The sequence below is a fragment of the Pantherophis guttatus genome, chromosome 4, assembly GCF_059756535.1.
Source record: "Pantherophis guttatus breed Tessera chromosome 4, ASM5975653v1, whole genome shotgun sequence".
Classification (NCBI taxonomy): Eukaryota; Metazoa; Chordata; class Lepidosauria; order Squamata; family Colubridae; genus Pantherophis; species Pantherophis guttatus.
This window is the reverse complement of record NC_142066.1, coordinates 142676273-142693845: the sequence shown is the minus strand read 5'-3', so window position 1 is coordinate 142693845 and position 17573 is coordinate 142676273. Positions and strand designations below refer to the sequence as shown.

The 17573-nt window shown below is 44.1% G+C and overlaps 1 protein-coding gene across 2 annotated transcripts in view; it reads right to left on the bottom strand.

The window, feature by feature from the left end:
* The window catches only part of CCNY (cyclin Y), a 141606-nt gene that overhangs the window by 107379 nt on the left and 16654 nt on the right, over window positions 1–17573 (bottom strand). The window contains exon 1 of one of the 2 annotated variants that reach the window (XM_034402173.3): window positions 14651–14780. The exons of the other annotated variant lie outside the window; for it this stretch is intronic. Within the exon in view, the coding sequence (XP_034258064.1) occupies window positions 14651–14732 (82 nt within the window). The 5' untranslated portion in view covers window positions 14733–14780. Of the gene's footprint in view, window positions 1–14650; window positions 14781–17573 lie in introns of those variants that run through there. 2 annotated transcript variants of the gene reach the window in all.

Sequence of the window (17573 nt, the reverse complement as noted above, 5' to 3'; positions counted from 1 at the left end):
TCAGCATTTATTTATTTATTAAGCTTCTATGTTGCCCATCTCACCAAGGTGACGCTAGGCAACTTTCAGTCATTCACTAAACCAGGGGCATCAAACTCAATTTCATTGAGGGCTGCATCAGGGTTGAGTTTGACCTTGCGGGGCTGGGGTGGGCATGGCCAGGGTGGGTGTGGCCAGCTCAATGTCACTTGTGTTGGGGGCGCCTATGGTGGCTTGAGTACTCAGCGAAAATGGGCTCCCGAGCTCCGTTTTTGGCTGTGACAGCCTCCTGCAACCCCCTGCTAGCGAAAACAGAGCTCACAGCTCTCTTGAGCTGTTTTCACTGGCAGAAGCACTGCGGGTCAGTCCTTTACTGTTTCCAGAGAAGCCCCACGGGCCAGATCTAAGCACCCTGTGGGCCAAATCCGGCCCACAGGCCTGAGTTTGACACCCCTGCACTAAACTACCATGTAAAAAATTAAAAATTTGGGAAAAACGAGTCAAGTTTCTCACCAATTTGGCTCAGCAAAGGGTCATATCCTTCTGACATTGTAAAGCAAAGGAAAACTAAAGTAAAACCATAAACCAAGTTGTGGTCACATGATTTTCATTTAGTGACCACTTAATTTAATGAACAAGTTGCTAGTCCCTATTGCTGTCATTAAATGAGGACTATTTACACATTATTGCTGGACTGCTAGTCAGATGATATCTAGGAGGATAAAAGTTGAGAGGAAAGCATTCAAAACTACACGACTTTTCTGTAAATCCAAAAACACAAATCCATTCTTCTCCACCCTGGCAATCAATTCTAGGTTACAAAACACAGAGATGCCAAGATAAGGAAGACTATATGATAAGATAGTATCCAAACTACAGTACTTGTGCTATCTTATAAACAATAATTCAATCAAAGATCTGAATTTAAAACCCAATAACGCCACTCACCTAACAGAAAAATACAATACTGTTGTTTTCCTGAACCTTGCCCTAGTGAGTTATTTCATGTTTTGTTATCACCTTTGCAAAGTGGAAGGAAAACATTCTTCCTGTTATTGATGAAAGACCATTCTCAAGGAGCCAAAGAGTACGAAATAAAAAGGAGAGGATTTTTTTTTTAACTACAAAGAAAAAGAGTTCAGTAGAAATTGGCTCTGCTGCCATAATTTTAAAGAATTTGTGTTCACTCCCTTGTTTCCTGTCATATAATACATTCCTTGCCCATTCAAGATTTACTGCAGAAAGTTAGAAATAATTAAAACTCATTGTCTTCAGTAGGCTTGTAAACTAAAAGTAGGACTGATTATAATATCTTCTACTGCAGCCATAATTGGGAAGTAGCTCGCATAAAAACAGAAGTAGCTCGCATAAAAACACTCTGAATTAACACCTCACTCCCTGGTTTTTTTAACCTATGATACAGCGGTAAAATCCATTTACCTTCGCTACCAGTTCAGGAATGGGAGTGCACAGGAGCATATGCGCTACACGCACACGTGCCTCTTCTGTGCATGCGCAGATGGTAAAAAAAGGGACGTAATGATGTCCCAGTGGGTGGACCGAGCCTCCTGCCATCGGTGCTACCAGTTTGGTGAGCCAGAGAGAACTGGGGGGATTTCACCACTGCTATGATGAGTTTGTAGTAATATGTCTAATTGTTTGATCAGGTTATATTTTCAGAGCAGAATGAAAATCTATTTTTAAGGTTTCTAGTCCTCTGTGTTTCAGACAGAAATTAAACTTCTGAATGTTCTTCCAAGAAGGCAGGGAAAAGTACACTACTCCATATAGGAAATCAGCAATACACAGAAGGAAAAGACAAGCCTACTTTTATCCTTGCCAAGGCATTTTTCTATGCTGAAGAATCTTGTTTACAAGATAGTATTCAAATACAAGCTTTTTTTTTCATCTGCTGCCCATCTCCAGGGAAACCTTCCCTAAATGATGATATATAAGCTATGCAGCTCAAAAATCTATACATTTTGGACAAACAAAACTTAGCTTTGAAATTTGTTCCTGCTGATAAAATAACTTCTTTGTAAATAAAAGGAACAGGTCAGATTTTCTCTCTCTTTAAGAGACAAGCAAGATGATTAAGATATAGATCAGGGGTGTCAAACTTGCAACCCGCGGGCCAGATGCGTCAGGCCACTCCCATCCCCTTTCCACGAAGGGGGAAAATGTTGTAATATGTCACATGACAGCAACCTGACGCCACGAGTTTGACACCCGTGATATAGATCATCAATATTCAGAACTATCACTATTTTAGAAGAACAATAAATGGTTCCAATATTCCCTACTAAGAGTTAAAAAAGAAACGTAATGCCCTTCCGGTAAGCTGTGGCTATAACTTAAGACTTTCATACTTGAATGTTATTAATGTGTAAAAACACTGTTGTTAGTCAAGGTTACTTCTCATCAAAGATTTCATGAGGTTCCAGAAGTCTCACCCACTTTCTCTGACGGGAGTAAAAACCTGTTGATGAGACATTATCTCAACGCAGGAACAAAGTTCAACAAATAAACCAAAAGTACAACACATTGCCATTAAGTAATTTTATTAATACAGACAGTTCCCACGACTCCACTTTCACTTTCTCTCAAGTGGCAAATTAAAGTTCTAGATTTTGCTAAACTGAAATTAATTTTTATAAAAGAGAATTTAATGGCCAACTTTCAAGTACAGTATGCATGAAATTAGTGGAAATTAAAGAGGGTGGAAACAATGCAACCCCTTTAGTAATTGCTTCAAAGCTGGCCTCCTTGAAAGGTGAACCTAAAGAAGTCAACAAGAGATTTTCACTAGCTTGCTATAGCAGCACCAGAGTTAAGATTAATTTCTGAACACTTAAGAGTTCAGTAGCCCTCTTCAGAAATGCTGACATGCCTTGGTGGCCATGGCATATTTTCCTCTTTTCAAAAGGACATCAGCTTTCCTAAGTGACCTTTACACATCAGCAATCAGATACAAAATTTTCAGTGACGAAAGAAAAACCCAAAGCACATTGCAAGAAGAGGTAGTAGCATCTTTAGCTATCTTGACTTCCACCTTAAACAAATATTTAAAAATAAACATTCATTCTAAGGGAGCGAAAGGCCAGTGGTCATGAGAGGGTTAATGACCAGATCCACAGCCGATCGAATCAGACAGTTGAGAAGCTCCTCCTCCTATTGCTACTTCCCAGCTTTCTGACTCGATCTGCTTGAGATCAGATGCACCCTCCATTGCTCTTTAGAATTTTTAAAAATTTAAAGGCTTTTTAAAAAATTATCAATTGGACAATCCAAAATAATTTTAGTTCTAGATTCAATATCCAGGTGCTTCAGTGAGAAGGGCTTCGGCCCAAGCCCGCTGGACCATTGTGGTCGAGGGGATTGAGGCTCCCTAGAGTTGAGCCTCTCCTCTCTGCAGTGAGAAAGGTTCACGCCCGAGACCACTGCTAAAGCCTCCTCTGGGAGTTGAGGCTTTTTCCTCTCCAGCGCTGCGCTTCCACACGAATGGCTATTTCCAGCAAGGGGAGGATTCCCGCTTGCTGAAGGCACCTGGCGTTTTCACATCGCTGTTTCTAGCTGAGTGCAGGGAGGAGTTTTCCGGCGAACTTTTCCAGCCGCCCACGCCGACAGCCGCTTCTGCCCCTTTCCACGGGGCGCCTCGCACCGACGTGCTTCTTTCCGGCACCGGAGCACCACGGTGGCTTAACAGCGTTCCTGGGGTCTCCCCCCCACACGCTCACTACATCAGCGGCGATCCCAGAGCTTCAGAAGGGTAAAGTTGGGGCATTTCTATTTCTCGGGCCCCTTGTTCTGCCCTTTTACTGTTGGCGGCCACCATTTTGGATTGGGTTGTGAGCGGCCGCCATTTTGCACGCCCTCGTGGCATTCCTCGGGCCTGATCCTCTCCCTCTGGGTTGATGGCTGCCATTTTGAATTTCATTGACAGTGGCCGACAGTGGGCATTTTGGGCACGATCGTGGCATTTTAGAGGCCTGTCCTTTCTTATTCTGATGGCCAAACACCAAACCAAGGCTTCCAAGTGCCTGGCCCCAGAGGACGCTGTTCCAGGCCCTTCTTCAGCAGGGCCACACAAGAAATCTAAGAAGGCCTCCTCCTCTAAGGAGAAGAAGGAAGTGGCAGCTCGGGCCAAGGAGGAGCTGCGCTTACATCTGGCTATAGAAAAAAACTATACAAAAGGCAATCAAGGAGACCTCTTTTAGGGAGGTAACAACTCCCAATCAACCTGAAACCTCCAATCCAGGCCTGGCTTCCCCTGCCCCTCCTGTGATTTCTGAGACGGCCCAAACTACTGATCAGGTTTTGCCTCCTTTATCCCCTGATGGTGGGAGTTATGTATCCCCCCTACAAGGGGAAACAAGGGAAGCTCTCTTTGGGGCCCAGTCTGAGCCTTCCCCTACCAAAGTCGTTGGGGAGGCCCCTCCTTCGCAGTCTCCTGTCCCACAGGCCTCAGGTGGGGGGGCTGCTCCTAATCCCCAGAATTAATTACATTTATTCAGTGTGCAATCTAGAAAAGGGTCCAGGCAGAATTACATCGGCGCACATCTTCCTGGGTGTCAGATTCAGCCTGTTCCCAATTAGAGGAGGAGGGCTCTCAGTTAGAAGAAGGCCGGGTCCCAGCTGGGGTGGCTGGCCCTTCTACTGCTCTATCAGAACACCTTTCCCTTTCTGGGGAAGATGTTAGGGATGCAGATCTCTCTGAGGATGAGGATTTACCACCTGATCAACCCTCATTTGTGGGTCTTTTCAAACCCCAGGTGTTTCGCTCACTTTTGCATAAGGCGAAATTAACTACCCACCTGGGGTCTTCATCTCAAACCCCTCTTTCCACGGGGTCAGAGCCTAACACTTCGGTTCCCCTCTTTGAGGAACCTGTAGTAGAGGCGGAGGAAATTCCGGGTCCTAAATTATTCAGGGAGGTTTTGAAGAAACAGTGGGCAAGCCCAGCTTCGGGGTCTAACCCCAACCAACTGGATAGACGACTGTATAACCTTGCCCTGGAGTTAGCTAGCCTGCTACAAATTCCATCAGTAGACCCTCCAGTGGCGGCTCTGGCCTCTCCTACCAACTTAGCAGGACCTCCCGAAGAGAACCTCCGTCCAGAGGATAAACATCTTGAACAATCATTGGTCAAGGCACATCAGGCTTCGGCCTGGGCAGCTAGATCCTCTCTAGCATTTTCATTTTTTAACAGGGCTACCATCCTGTGGGTAAAACAATTGCAGAATAGGCTCCCGGTTAGACACCAGATCCCATCAGGACCTTAATAAGATCTTGGCAGCCCTGGAGTTTTCTGCGGACGCGACACTCAATTTGTCTCATTTCGCAGACAAGTCGATTGGTTCCTCTGTGACCGCTCGATGCTTATTATGGCTCCGCAATTGACAGGTGGATGCCAAATCTAAATGGCGCTTGGCCACTTCCACCTTTGACGGACCTTCACTTTTTGGGGCCCCCTTGGGACCATTGCTAATCGAGACCAAGGACATAACACCATATCCTTCCCAGTGTTTCCAGATGATCGGAACGGCAGCCTTCCCCGGGACCTTTTCATTCCTTTCATGCCTTTGGCTCCTACTCAGGAGCTCGATCTCCCAGGGCTTTCCCACCCCATTCCCGACCCCTGGACTGTCAGGGTTCTCAGAATCAGAGAGGGCATTCCAGACGTGGGTTCCGGGGTGGCCGAGGTTGACCTTTCAACAGGTCTCGTTAACTGCACATCCAGCTCTCCATTGGAGGCCACCTGGCTCTCTTTGCTGGCCAATGGGAGACCACTTCTTCGGACGCTTGGGTCAGGGAGACGGTCAGGTGGGGCCTCTCCCTTGAATTTCTCTCCACTCCTCCCGACAGGTTTTTCCAGTGCCCTCTTTCCCGGGATCAGCAGAAACGGCTCCTGCTAATTGACGCTATCCAACACCTTCTTGAGATTCGGGCCATTGAACCTGTCCCTCAGGAGCAGCACAGACAGAGTTTTTATTCTCGCCTATTCGTCATTCAGAAATCCTCGGGCGGCTGGAGAGCCATTCTGGACCTCAAGTCTCTGAACCGCTGGATTCCCTACCGGCGGTTCAAGATGCAGTCCCTTCAATCTATCCTGGCATCAGAAGCGGGGACTTCCTCTCGTCTACTGACTTGACGGAAGCATACTTACATGTCCCCATCCATCCGACCTATTCCAAATTTCTTAGGTTTTGTCATGCGGGTCGTCACTATCAGTACCATGCCCTCCCATTCGGTCTTTCCTCGGCTCCCCGAGTTTTTACCAAATTGATGGCCGCTATTGCGGCACACCTCCAAGCTCAAGAGGTCCGCATCCAATGCTACCTGGACGACCTGCTTATCCTCTTGAGTTCGGAGGTCTGGGCACGGCAGGATCTGGACTCCACCATCCAGGTCTTGATGGCTCATGGTTTTTCCATCAACAAGGCCAAGAGCCATCTGGTACCAACTACACGCATTCAACACCTTGGGGCTGTCATCGATACGGTTGAGAGCAGGGTCTATCTTTCCCAGGAGCGTCTGTCCAGCTTGCGGTCTCTGGTCAGATCCGTCGCACAGGGGACTCCTGTCACCCTGGCTACGCTCTCCCAACTTCTGGGGAAGATGGTCTCATGCATTGACATCGTGCCATGGGCCCGTCTCCACTGCAGGGCCTTGCAGTGGTTTCTTCTCCCGTATCAAAAGTCCCGAATTTCGGCCTCTAAATGTATTGTTCACCTTAACACTTCTGTTCTTCAGTCCCTCCGATGGTGGTCTTCTCAGGCCCTTCTCCAGGGGAGGGAGTTCAGGGAATCTGATCCCGTCATTCTAACTACCGATGCCAGTTTACAGGGCTGGGGGGCCCATGTTCACTCCCATATGGCTCAGGGGCTCTGGACTCCGGAAGACCGGACTCACAATATAAACTGGTTAGAGCTCCGGGCCATTCACCTGGCTCTTCAGGTCTTCAAGGACATTGTCAAGGACCAACACGTGCTGATTCGCACAGACAACGTAGCCACCAAGGCTCATGTAAACCACCTGGGGGGGACCCGCTCTTGCTCCTATGGAGGAGGCCGAGAGACTGGGAGCCTGGGCGGAGACCAACCTGAGATCCCTCCGGGCGTCTCACATTTCTGGACTGACCAACACGCAGGCGGACTGGCTGAGCTGGTTGTCCATGGACCACGTTGAGTGGCAGCTCAACCCGGCTCTGTTTCTGCGCATAACTCACCGGTTCGGCAGCCAATAGTAGACCTGTTTGCGAAGAGCGCGAATCATCAACTGGACAGATTCTTCTCCAGGTTCCCGGATCCACAGGCAGAAGCGACAGATGCCCTTCACTGTGGGTGGCCAAGGGGTCTTCTCTACGCTTTCCCCCCTCCCTCTTCTACCCAGGGTCATTTGGAAACTCCTAGAAGAACGGGCCGAATTGATCCTCATCGCTCCCTACTAGCCACGCCGACCATGGTTAGCCGACCTCCAGGCTCTGTCAGTACGTCCTCTGTGGCATCTTCTACCCGACAACGTCATTCTCCGCCAGGGAGCACTTCGCCACCCGGACACCGCATGGCTACAGCTGACCGCCTGGCGGTTGAGCGGCAGCTCCTAATGGGATCCAGCTTGCCCGCCAGTGTGATTGATACCATCTTAGCGGCTCGTCGTCCTGCTACGATACAAATTTACGGGGCCACATGGCGTTCCTTTGCCAGATGGTGTGCATCCCAAGGTTTGGAACCTCGCTCAGCTTCCACCGAACAGGTACTGATTTTTCTTCAAAAGGGGTTGGACTCAAGGCTCGCTCCCAATACGTTGCGCAGGCAAGTAGCCGCTTTATCCTCTATCCTGTGTTGGGGTTCTAGATGGTCCCTGGCTCATCGCCCCCTGATCCAACTGTTCCTTACGGGGGCATCCAACCTCCGACCCCAGCCCATCCACCGATTCCCTACATGGAATCTTTCTAAGGTTTTAGATGCTCTCACAAGAGCACTATTCGAACCCCTCCGCATGGTGGGACTGAGATTCCTTTCTTACAAGGTTTCCTTTTTAATTGCCATCACATCAGCTAGACGTATCTCAGAGTTGGTGGCCCTCTCCACTAGGGCCGACCTTTGTGTGTTTCACCTAGACAGGGTGATTCTACGACTAGACCCGACCTTTATTCCAAAGATCAACTCTCCCTTCACAGGGCTCAGGAGTTGATTCTTCTGGATTTTTGCCCTCATCCATACCACCCCATGGAACGGGTCTGGCATTCTCTCGACGTTCGCCGGGCATTACGCATTTACATACGGCGGACCTCTTCCTTTCGTAGATTGGAAGCCCTTTTTGTTTCCTTTCAGCCTGCCTCCTTGGGTCTTAAGGTCTCCTCGCCCACTATAGGTCGTTGGCTGAGGGCGACTATCGCCTCAGCTTACGAGTCTTTGTCCTTACCAGCCCCCAGACGAATCACTGCCCACTCCACCAGGAGTGCTGCAACTTCCGCGGCCTGGGCCACCCAGGCTTCCCTTCTCAACGTCTGTAGGGCTGCCACCTGGACTTTGCCGACTCCCTTTATCCGCCATTACAAGATAGATCGTTTTGCTTCGGCGGAGGCGGCTTTTGGGCGTCGAGTGCTACAACAAGTTTGCGCGGACCAGGCCTCCATGTCCCAGGCGGATCCCTCCCTATAACTTTCGGGCTTTGGCATGTCCCTCTCATGACCACTGGCCCTTCGCTCCCTTAGAAAGGGCATTGTCTTACCTGAAGGCCCGTTCTAAGAGCCGAAGGGACAGTGGTCATTCCCACCTCTATATCCACCATTCCGCTCTCTTGTAGCACTCTCCTTCTTCCTTTTTCTGATTTCAGATTGGTGGGTGCGTCGTCAGACATCGCATTCCTCGTCCGAAAGCTGGGAAGTAGCAACAGGAGGACGAGCTTCTCAACTGTCTGACTCGATCGGCTATGGATCTGGTCAGTAACCCTCTCATTACCACTGTCCCTTCGGCCCTTAGAACAGGCCTTCAGATAAGACAATGCCCTTATTCTGCGACAAGGAAAGCAGTTGGAATTTTAAAGAAACCTGATCATGAAGGGGCAGGTTTTTACATTTATACCCCATTTTTTGCCTAAATTAAAGCTATATTCAGCTTTATTTCACTTTATTGTCCCTATGCAATTTTTTAAGCAGAAAATTATCCCAAACCCATTTTAAGTTTGTGTGACAGAAAGCTGAACAATCCTTACTTCTAGTTCAACTTCCAGAACTGATTCATTATATTTTCCTCTCTTTTTTTACAATTTAGATCTTTGACTTATGAGTTAACAACTGTTAAGTCAGTGACTACTTGTACTGAATGTAGCTTTTCATAAAGGCTGATAAGACCCAGCACATCTGGTTGATTTCAGAAAGGGCCAAATGTCAGACTTGATTAATCCTGAACTTAAAACCACAGTTGAGCCCAAAATTGTATGTTGCTAAGTAAAACATTCGTTAAGTGAGTTTTGCCTCAATTTACAACCTTTCTTGCCACGGTTGTTAAGTAAATCATTGCAGTTGTTAAGTTAGTAACACGGTTGCTAAGTGAATCTGCCTTCCCCATTGACTTTCCTTGTCACAAAAGGGGGCACTGCAACTATCATAAATTTGAGTCAGTTGCCAAGTATCAGATTTTTTATCATGTGACCATGAGGATCAGTAGAAGCTTCTGTGCATGCCCAGAGATGTCTGGGTGGGTGGGCGGAGCCTCCCGCCACTGCCGCTACCGGTTCGCCCGATCCAGGGTGAACCGGTAGCAACCCACCACTCATGAGGATGCTGCAACAGTTTTAAATGTGAAAAATGGTTATAAATCACTTTTTTTCAATGCTGTTGTAATTTTGAATGGTCACTAAATGAACTGTTGTTAGTCAAGGATTACCTGTATTGAATAAGGCATTACAAGGAAATCTCAGGATGCAAATTAGATGGGGAAAAAAAAATAGGAACAAGAAGATTAAGACCTAAATCTAATTTTTTTATTCGATAAAGAAACAGATTAATTTCACACTTAACTAGGGTTTAGAATCACCCTCAAATCAGAATAATCTCTTCTATCAACTTTTAATAAAAATGTAAATTCATAAAAATTAATTCTTGATTTCCTGATTACCTGCTTGAAAGATGCTATATTCATTTATAAGCCTAAATTCTAGGTGTCAAAAGATTCCCCTAAAGTTGTCTTTTGCTTATCTGTGGATGTTCCTATCTACTAATATATACAGTAATACATTTAAGTACCCAGATTTCCCATAAATACTCATGTATAAGTCCATCTGCAGAGAAGCAGGCCTTTTAATTTATTAATTTAATTTCATGTATCAAAATACCATGAAAAATGTGGGCTGGCTTAATCATAGATGGCACATTTTTCATTGTACTTTGGTTAAAAATGTGAGGGTAGGCTTATCCATGGATGGGCTTATGCATAAATATATATGGTAGTCTTTTTTAAAAAAAAAAATTAAAGAATTAGATGGATCTGAGTTACATTCTCCTGCATTGACATTTCAATATTTGCATTTGCTAAATAAATTTCAAGTGCTCAAAAAAAAAATATCAAGAATAAAACCACATTACATTTCCATGCAGTCACCTGGAGTTCAGCTTCACTCAAGGGCGTCTTTACTTTTGCTGTTATATATTTAAACTGTAATAAAACTCACACAAGTAACAACAACCTATCACAACTGCTTTACTAAGCCACTCTGTATTCCAGTTATAATGGGTGCTCCTGCTTCATTTTATCACTACAACTTAAAACAATATGCTCTATATATTCCTAGATGTCTTGGATCTAATACTATAAATGTGATAAGCTTCAGCGCTAGCACCATATATTTACAGATTTACTTAACTCTGGTTTCAACCCAGGCTTCCAACACAGCTGACAATAGAACTATTTTTCCTAAAGTAATAAAAAAAATAATCCTTAACGGAGTACATTTTACAACTAGTTCCACAGTTTCATTACAGAAGGTGGAAATTATGGGAGGGCAAACAAATAAAAGACAATATACCAAACTTTCAGTAGATATTTGAGAATTGACTATTCAGTTTAGTCGTAATGTGGTCTAAATTTATCTCAGTATGACAAACCCAATAATCATGTTTTGTAAATCATGACTGTTTGGTAAATTTGGTATACAAACACACCCAATTAGGGCCTATTTAATAAACCATGGTTAAAACTATGTGTGGTATAAACTAGACCAGTATTGGCGAACCTTTTTGGCACCTAGTACCGAAATGGGAGCACACACAGCATGCGGAGAAGCTTCGGAAACCGGAAGAGCAGCTCCCCGGAGCGCACACATGGAGCACCAGAAACCAGAAAAGCAGTTTCCCAGTGGGCATGCACGTGCCGGGAAGCTGAGCTTCCAGTTTCCGGCATGTGCATGCACGGCGGTCACCTAGTCTTTTGCTTTCTGGCACACATGCACGCACAAAGATCAGCTGGCCGGCGTGCATGTGCATACCGGAAACCAGAAGAGCAGAGACCAGCGCAGAAGAGCTTTAGACCAACTGGAAGTTCAGTGAAGACCAGCATGCCTGGAACTTAGAAGAGCAATGGGTGATGGCTGGCATGCCTGGAGAAATGCCTCTGTGTGCCAATTTCGGCAAGCGTGCCATAGTTTGCCATCACAGAACTAGATCATTACATGAAAAACCTATCTGGCAATCTTCTTCCAGTCATTTTTCTCATCTGTATTTCTTAATATTATATTTCACCCAACCTTTAAATGATGGTTTATATTGGGCTGCTCACATTCAACCAGTCATCAGAAACAAAATGGCGTAATTTCCTTCCCTCTTTTTTAGATGAATTTTTATTCTTTAGGAATGGAGCATTTGAACCAACTTTCATAATATATTCATTTACGCACAATTGTAAGTCTGCAAGAGAGAATTAGGTACCTAGTTTAGATCTGTATCAGACTTAAGAAAGGTATATTCCCTCTGATAAGAAATCTTCAAGCACCACAAATTTTCAGTGCAGATGCCAGGAGGTCACTAAAAGATGTTTCCCTTTACTGGAGATAAGTTTTAAATAATAGTAACAACATCAGTAGTAACATATTGCTACTGAAAAACCAAGAAATTCTATAAAGATCACTATTATACGGAATACAGAATGAGTACAGAGTACAAGTTCCATCATGGATAAACTGTGGTTTGTTTTTATGAATATCATCATCAATATATGAAGATAAATACATGGTTGAGACACTGACTTAATATAAACTGAGGGATTAAACACAATAGGGACTATTAGAAAGTATAATGCCATTACTGACATGAAATAAACTGTTCCATTTGTTGCAATTGTCCATAAAAACTAGAATGTTTGAAGTTCTGAAAACTAGACTATGATATGCAATGTGAAGCAGTTTTATTTTGCAAACACTTATATTGGACTAAACATGGCAACAGATCCAGATAAGCAAACACTGATCCAGAAAACTTTGTTTATATTAGTCATTTTAGATTATATACAGGTAGTCCTTGCTTAACCACAATTGGGCTAGAATCTCTAATTGTTGAACGAACTGGTCATTAAGCAAGACACTGCCACCTGATTGCTTTGCTCAGTGATCACAATCCCAGCACTCCTCCTGTGGTCATTAAACAGACAGAGTGAAAGAGCTGTTTGCTGAAGAATTTCAGCTCCATGTGGAGATGAAATCAACTTGGCAGGCAGCTCTTTAAGAGTGAAAGGGCTTCTGCCAGAGAATTCAGTTTTGCAAAGAGCTGACATCCTCCTGGCCCTTTGACTCTCAAATGTTCCTGCAGCCAGCCAACCTATTTCCGCTCCCTCTATCACCTCTGCTTGCAACCTTCCCCGTTAACTTTCTAGAGAAGCTTTCTAGAGAAGATTGTAAATGACAGTCACGTGATCATGTGGCGCTTGGCCTAATGAGACTCTGTTGCCAAGCTCCCAAAGATGACATGGTCATGGCAGGGGAACAGCAGTATAACATTTTATGATGAATGGAAATGCTTTAAGGCTATAAAGCATCCTTCTCAAGGCTGTTTAACTTTGAATGGTCATTAAATGACTGATCATAAGTCAAGGACTACCCGTACTCTGATAACAGAAAAAGCAAATGCTAAATACTCTGCAAATATTCAATGGAGAGTCTTTTTTTTTTTTCTTCAAATTTTTAAATCCTGCCACCATGGTATAATGTGATTACATTGTCCATAAATATAAAGTCATTCCTTTATACATACATATTTGCCATCATATATTTTCTGGACCCAATCGTATCATAATTTCCAACTGTTATAAAATTCTGAATCTTTTTTACCATTGATCAATCTAGTTAATCTATCTGATTCCGCACACTCATTAATTTTATATATTATTTTCAAATCTATCAATGGAGAATCTTCATGCACTAAAAAGCCTTTAAAATGGTATGCAGACCAGGAATCATCTGGTTTGAAATGGTTGGGGTCACATTTTACTCTTGCAGCCCCAGACCTCAACTGTTTACAGGTAGTCCTTGAGTTACAACCACAATGGATTGTATTAATTACAACCACAACTGATTACAACCAAAATTTCTGTTGCTAAGCAAGACAGTTAAGTAAGTATTGCCGATTTTATGACTATTCTTGCCACAGTTGTTAAGTGAATCACTGTAGTAACGGAGAGGAGAGGAGAGGAGAGGAGAGGAGAGGAGAGGAGAGGAGAGGAGAGGAGAGGAGAGGAGAGGAGAGGAGGAAGGGACCTTGGAGGTCTTCTAATCCAACTCCCTGCTTCGGCAGGAAACCCTATACCATTTCAGATAAATGGTTATCTAATCTCTTCTTAAAAACTTCCAGTATTGGAGCATTCACAACTTCTGGAGGCAAGCTGTTCCACAGACTAATTGTTCTGTCAGGAAATTTATCCTTAGTTCTAGGTTGCTAAATCTAATAACACGATTGTACAGTGAATCCGGCTTCCCTATTGACTTTGCTCATCAGTCAAATCATTGTACATCACTGTCCATTGTAAAAGATGATCACAAGATACCGGAACACTGCAACTATCATAAATTCATGCCAGTTGCCAAGTGTCTGAATTTTGATCACATGACCATGGAGATGCTGTTAACAGTTAAAGCGTGAAAAAGAATCATGTCATTTTTTGCAGTGCTGTTGTACTTTGAAAAGTCACTAAATGAACAGTTGTCAATCAATGTCTACCTTTATAGGTATACTTGGCTTAGCATGAAACCAGCCACTATCTTCCGATCCTTCCACAGCCTGACATATTTACAATCCAATCTTGCATGTTTATTCAGAATCAAGTCCAACTAATCTGGACTTTTGGAGACTACCTGGACAGGTGCCTGCAGTTTTCTTGGCAAGAGATTTGCCATTGCTTCCTTCCTAGGGCTGAGAGAAAGTAACTGGCCCACAGTCACCCAACTGGCATTGTGCCCAAGGCAAGTCTAAAACTCATGATCTCCCAGCTTGTAGCATTGAGTTAACCACTGCACCAAACTAGTTCTCATTTTAACCTTATTTTAAGTTAAATGTAACATATGGACAAGAATAATGAACTAACGTACTGTATTTTTTGGAGTATAAGACGCACCGGAGTATAAGACACACCTTAATTTTGGGGGAGGAAAACAAGAAAACAAGAATTCTACCTCTGCCTACCAGCATTTAAGGTGGAATCCTGATGCCAAAGGAAAGCGTTTTCGGGCGGCAGACCCGCAATCTCCTTCCCGATTCCAAACATGGGGTGTTCAGAGGCAAAAAAAATGCATCACATTTCAGGCGGCGGATCTGGCCAGGAGGAAAGAGAAAGTGAGTCTGCTGAGAAGGAGGACGAGGGCACGCAGCTCTGCAATGTGCAATGGGAAGAAAAGCACTTTCAAGCAGCAGTGCTTGAAATCCCCTCCCCAAATCCAAAACGGTTCCCAGTTCCCCACTGCACATTGCAGGGGAACTGGCCACCTGCCGCCTGAAACGCGGCTCTGAGAATTGCATTGGGGAATCTGGACAGCGGTGGCTGGAAAGGAAGGACATTTCACTTTAGGAGCTCCCGTTCGGCTCGCTTGGCTCCTAGGCGCGGAGAGGGCTTAGGCGGCGGCTCCTCACATTGCTGGGGAGTGAAGTCATTGCAACCATTGTCTGCCCTAAGCTGCCTGTTGGGTGGCCAGAGCCACAAACATGGGGCCCGCCTTGTTCCCCGAAGCTGCCGGGCAGATTTCCCCCCACAGACCGTCCCAAAGAGGGCTGTTCCTCAGGCTGTGCCCCGACCCAGATCCCTGGCGCCTGGAACTGCCCAAAAATGTCCGAAGGCTGGGGGCCGGCGGGTGGGCGGGGTACATTCGGAGTATAAGAGGCACCCAGATTTTCACCCCCTTTTTGGGGGTAAAAAGGTGCGTCTTATACTCTGAAAAGTATGGTATTTTAAATGACATACAGGATAGATAGGCTACAAACAAACAAACAAAAGGACAATTATAAATTCTCAATCAAATTGCCCCAAAGTTTTGTCATTTGATCCTTCTTGTTCCTGCAGATGCCCATAATACTTATATAGTCCCACAGGATGAGAATAAACCTTCCCCAAATAGTAAGTGCAACTCCCATAATTCCCTAGCTTGTGTGATCACTGTTAAGCATTCTGCAAATTAAAGAATCTACAAGCCAATCAGACTGGAGCAGGCTTACCACTCTTCTGACAGCTTTACAAACACCAATCTATTGTTTTCTGCAAAAGAATTATGCAGAATCTACCTTGCGAGGGGAAGATTAAATTTTTTTAAAAAGTCAAATGCTCTCACACAAGTTAGAGCAAAACACATATTGTCTCTTTAGATAAGAAGGGGATAACTTTACACAACTTACTCACTCTGTGAGAAAAACCATCCAACGTGACCTTTCATGCCACACGTGTTACACTCCCAACTATCTCCCACAGCAGATGAGAAATTGCAACGTTAACTTCCCTTTTATTTTCAATCTAAATATTATTTACCCTTTTGCTTTGCTTTCTTCCAACTATCAGTCAAACATTGCCATATTTATCAATCAGCAACCTTAATGCTTAGGATATTTTTCTTAATGTATGCTTTCATCCAGTGACAGTTTTATACGCCAAAGGAGTTGATTCATAATGACATTCTCGTTTTCGTCCATAAGAAGTTCCCAGCCTTGAAAGGACTTGTAGGTCAACATCCTCTAGGTTAGATTTACACCCTGCCTTTCGTTAAGGAGCTCAAGGTAATGGAATATATATGAACATGCAACATGTGTCAGGTGTTCTGCACAAGAACACTATAAACCACTTCCTTAGGAACACAATCCTGATGGTGTGTGTGTGTGTGTGTTTGTATGTGTAAAAGAAATCAACACACTTCCTCCTCTCATTTTCTCCACAACAACTCTCTGAGTTGGGCTGAGTGAGTGACTGGTCCAAGGTTGTGGCTGACATTTTCTTCTAAAGGTTTGTAAATGCACTTCTAGATTATTTTTTTAGTACAGGGGTCTCCAACCTTGTCAACTTTAAGACTTGTGGACTTCAACTCCCAGAATTCTGGAAGTTGAAGTCCACAAGTCTTAAAGTTGACAAGGTTGGAGACAGTGGTGGGTTGCCCCTGGTTTGCACCGGTTCTATAGAACCGGTAGTAAAACCGGCAGGAGGCTCCACCCACCGACCCGACATCATCAAAATGTTTCTGCGCATGCACAGAAGAGCACACGCATGACCCCGCTCTAAACCGATAGTAAAGGTTTTACTAAGGTTTATATTAAACCCTTGGTTGTAGTACTTTTAGTACTTTGCCCATCACCAAATTTAACTAACAAATAGATGAAATACTTTTAACTAACACTATTTTCTGAGGTATGGGACCATGATTACAGCCAAGAGTCCAACAATCACAGTAATGAAATAACAACACTCACAGACCAGATTTATGAAAGTTTTCTCAAAATAAACATCATTTTTGTTCGAAGTAATTCACATACGTAGAAGCATGTACTGCACACATTGTAATGCAAAATTGAATGTCTTTATGACCTGATTTATCTTCCTCAGCTGCTTCGCTTAAGATTAAAAACGATTTTTGTTTCTAGAATGCACCTGATACAAAGCTGGCTCACCCTTTCTTTCCATCTTGTTAATTATTATGGTTTTATTTGCAGCAGGCCCATTTTTCCTTGTTCTTGCCAGTCGAAAGCAAGTTATTCAGGTACCCATAATACCTTTAAACAGATAGTCCAATCTAATAAACACACTAAATTCCAAAAGAGGCAAAATTAGCCCAGAATGGTTTAAACAAGCCAAGTTGGTTGTCAGAATCGCTGCTATCAAGAAATATTCCTGAACTAGAAGCTACAAAGTTAAACTGAACAATTTCTCAAAAGAATTTTATTTTGAAAATCCAGTGAATTTACTACCTTTTTTTAATTGTATAAAATATGAAAAAAGAAAAGAAAATAGGAAAGAATGGGAAAGAAAGGGACCGGGAAAAGGGGGGGGGCAAAATACAAAGAGGAAGAGAAAAAAGAAAGAAAAGGGGGCATTGATTTCCAACTCTTCCTAGCACAGTACAAGATTAATACACTA